This window comes from Galeopterus variegatus, unplaced genomic scaffold (genome assembly GCF_000696425.1).
Source record: "Galeopterus variegatus unplaced genomic scaffold, G_variegatus-3.0.2 Scaffold2337, whole genome shotgun sequence".
In the NCBI taxonomy this organism is placed as follows: Eukaryota; Metazoa; Chordata; class Mammalia; order Dermoptera; family Cynocephalidae; genus Galeopterus; species Galeopterus variegatus.
In genome coordinates this window covers 57,339-60,707 of record NW_007728448.1, presented here as the reverse complement: position 1 = coordinate 60,707, position 3,369 = coordinate 57,339, and the positions used below count along the sequence as shown (strand labels likewise).

Sequence of the window (3,369 nt, the reverse complement as noted above, 5' to 3'; positions counted from 1 at the left end):
AGCCTGCATATTCACTTTCTCAGTAGTGTCCTTTGAGGAGCAGACATGTTGTATTATGACAAAGTCCAATTTATCTGTTTTTTTCTTTTTTTTTTTCATGTTTACTGTGTCTTATATGAGAAAGCCTTCCTTACCTTAAGATTGTTAGTATTTTTTCTCAATATTTATGCACATAGCCTATCACCCGCCAGAGAATGAGGGTGAATCAAGAGCTGAGAGAATGAGAGGGAGAAAACAATGGGCCTAACTTCTCTTCTATCTAGAGCTATCTTAGACCATTACAACTAAGGTCTGACCCTTCTATGGTCTCTAATGAATGTCCCTGCTCTTCATTGAGGTCTCTCTACCCTAGCTAGTTAAAACTTCAGTGTCTCCCAGCCTGGTATGACCTCTGGAATTGTTCAGTTTATAGCTTTTTGTGGCTTCATCCTATGCGTGCACATGTTTTTGTCCAGCAGCATGTTTTTGTCCAGCAGGAGACACAAGAGGGACCACTGCAGATTTCAGAGCTCTTCCTCTGCATGGCTCCTTTCTCTCTAGCACTTTGCCATTCAAATTCTAGTTTCCTCAGCCTTCCCAAACTTCCTGGTTTCTCCCCAATTTGGCAAGACCTCCATACTCTGACTGGGCTTGCTCTTTTTCCACTGCAGTCTGGAAACTGCCTCCAGGCAGAAAGCTATTGGATTTTGGGGTTCCAATAGTTTGTTTCTCTTCGTTCAGGGATAACAATGCTGTGCTTCTTGTTGTATAGTGTCTAAACTTTTATTTTTCAAATATTCTATCTACTGTTCTAGTTGTTCATAGAAGTAAAGCAAGTCTGGGGTAATATATCCATAATTGTGGTAAAATATACATAAAAATTTATGTGTTTTAGCCATTTTTAAATGTACAGTCAGTGGCATTAACTGCATTCACACTCTCATGCTCACATTCATATAACCATCATCGCTATCCATCTTCAAAACTTTTTTGTCTTTCTAAACTGAAACTCTGTATTCATTAAACAATAACTCTTCATTTCTCCTTTTCCCCCAGTCTATAGGAACCACCATTCTATTTTCTGTCTCTATAATAAATTTGATTACTCTAGTTACCTCATATAAGTGAAATCATAGACTATTTGTCCTCCTATGGCTGACTTATTTTCACTTGGCATAATGCCTTCAAAGTTATTCCATGTTGTAGCATGTGTCAGAATTTTCTTCCTTTTTAAGGCTGAATAATATTACATTTGCATATAAGCCAGATTTTGTTTATACATTCCTCTGGTGATGGATACTTGGGTTGCTATGTTTTGCATATTTTGTTGCTGAGGTCAGGGGGTTAATCCATCTACATTTAAAATTATTGATAGGGAAGCACTTACTTTTGCCATTTTGTTATTAGTTTTTTGTACATCTTAAAACTTTCTTTGTCGTTTTCTCCATTACTTCCTTCCTTTGTGTTTAATTGGTTGTCATGTTTTGATATCTTTCTCATCTTTCTTATACAGTCAGACCACTGTACCTGTGGGTTCTGCATCTGTGGATTCAACCAACTGCTAATCAAAAATATTAAAAAAAATTTGTCTGTACTGAACATGTACAGCCTTTTTTCCTTATTATTCCCTAAACAATAGAGTATAGCAACTATTTACATAGCATTTACATTGTTATAATTAATCTAGAGATGATTTAAAGTATGTGGGAGGATGTACATAGGTTATATGCAGATATTATGCTGTTTTATATCAGGAACTGGTGCATCCATGGATTTTGGTATCCAAGGAAGGTACTGGGGCAAGTCACCCAGTTATGATGGGAGAATACCCCAAAGTTATAAGACAAATGGCAGGGATTCAGGAAAGGGTGATAAATCAGAGCCATTATTGCAATACGCAAGCACTGTACCACCATGCCTTTATTTTGTGTAGAATATACTTACCTCTCCATTTGTTTAAAATATTCTTTGTACCTTTTTCAAATATCTCATTGTTGATTTTTTTTTTTTAAAGCTGAAATTCTTTGCTTTTTTCATAGGCAGGCTTTACACAGTTGCATAACTGTTTATATATCATAGATATGTTTTCTCTACTGTAATTTTATCATTTTTTTATGCTTTTTAGTTTCAATATTTCCTTTTCCATTTCTTTTATATGGTGAAATCTGTATATAAACACTGTTTTGTATATACACACTGTTGGCTATACTTTTATATTTTTTAATGTGTAGAAATTTATTTGTACTGTTTTACATAGTGCAGTGGTTAACATAAGGTTTTCAATATCTTTCTAAGCCTGTAGTTATTTATTCATTAGAGTCAAAAAATTGAAATCTTATGAATCTCTCAGTTGAGGAATTTGTGTGCTTCCTGTATACTCCTTTTAACCTACATTCTCATCTTATTAGTATAATTTGGACATATGAGAATGACTTTTGATATTGCATTTATGTTTCACCCAGTTTTATAATATTTAAACTATAATCAGTATCTAACTTGTTTGCATGCTCGTTTTCAATTTTTTTATACTGTGAGTTTCTATGGATTTTGTCTTTAGTAAATCTAACATTTATTTAACAGTGATGATGTTAGGAACTGCACTATGTCATTTATGAGTGGTATACTTTAGGAAAGGTATAAAATTATTTGGCCACAAATTATTCCATATACAACCTTCATTCATTACACTTTCATCTGTCCTCTGTTTAAAAGAAAAAATATGAAGTCATTATAACTTCATTCCTCTATTTGTAACTTGGATTTTCTGCCTTGATATTTTAGTATGGTTTTCTCTTCCATCGAAGTCCAAACAAGTTTTTAGCAAGTCTTTTGGTGAGTCTGATTAACTGATTTTCTCTAGGTTTCAGTTAGCCTTTTGCAGACCCTTGTATGTAATTATTTCCTTAATTATTATAGCTGCTACCACCCTCCCCCAAATTACACCCACCCCCAGGAGAACAGCAATAAGTTTTAATTTGAATCATTGTTCTCTGTTCTGTATCTACATTTCCTTTCATAATTTTTTAAATTTATTTTTTTCTATTTTTATTTATACATATTTATGAGGTACAAGAGTTGACTATCAGTATTTGTGTACAGTATATGATGATCAAGTCAATATTATTAAAATGTTCATCATTACAAATCATAATTATTCTTTGTGTTTCTTACACAATTATTCTCTAATCCCTCTTCCTCTCCCTTTCCCACCTTTAGTAACTATAGGTCTGTTCTCTCCTGAAAGTTCAACGTTTTACTATGGTATTTCTTTTTTTCTGTTTCTTAGATCCCAATTATGAGTGAGGACATGAGGTATTTCTCTTTCTGTTCCTGGCTTATTTCACTTAACATAACTTTCATATTTTTAATATCTTTCTTCCTTTATTTTTT

General features: G+C 33.3%; 1 protein-coding gene across 1 annotated transcript in view; it reads left to right on the top strand.

The window, feature by feature from the left end:
• Nucleotides 1–1,893: 1,893 nt before the first annotated feature.
• Nucleotides 1,894–3,369, top strand: part of LIPI (lipase, member I) — a 49,970-nt gene continuing 48,494 nt past the window's right edge. The window contains exon 1 of the mRNA XM_008581373.1: nt 1,894–1,969. Within this exon, the coding sequence (XP_008579595.1) occupies nt 1,894–1,969 (76 nt within the window). The remainder of the gene's footprint in view (nt 1,970–3,369) is intronic.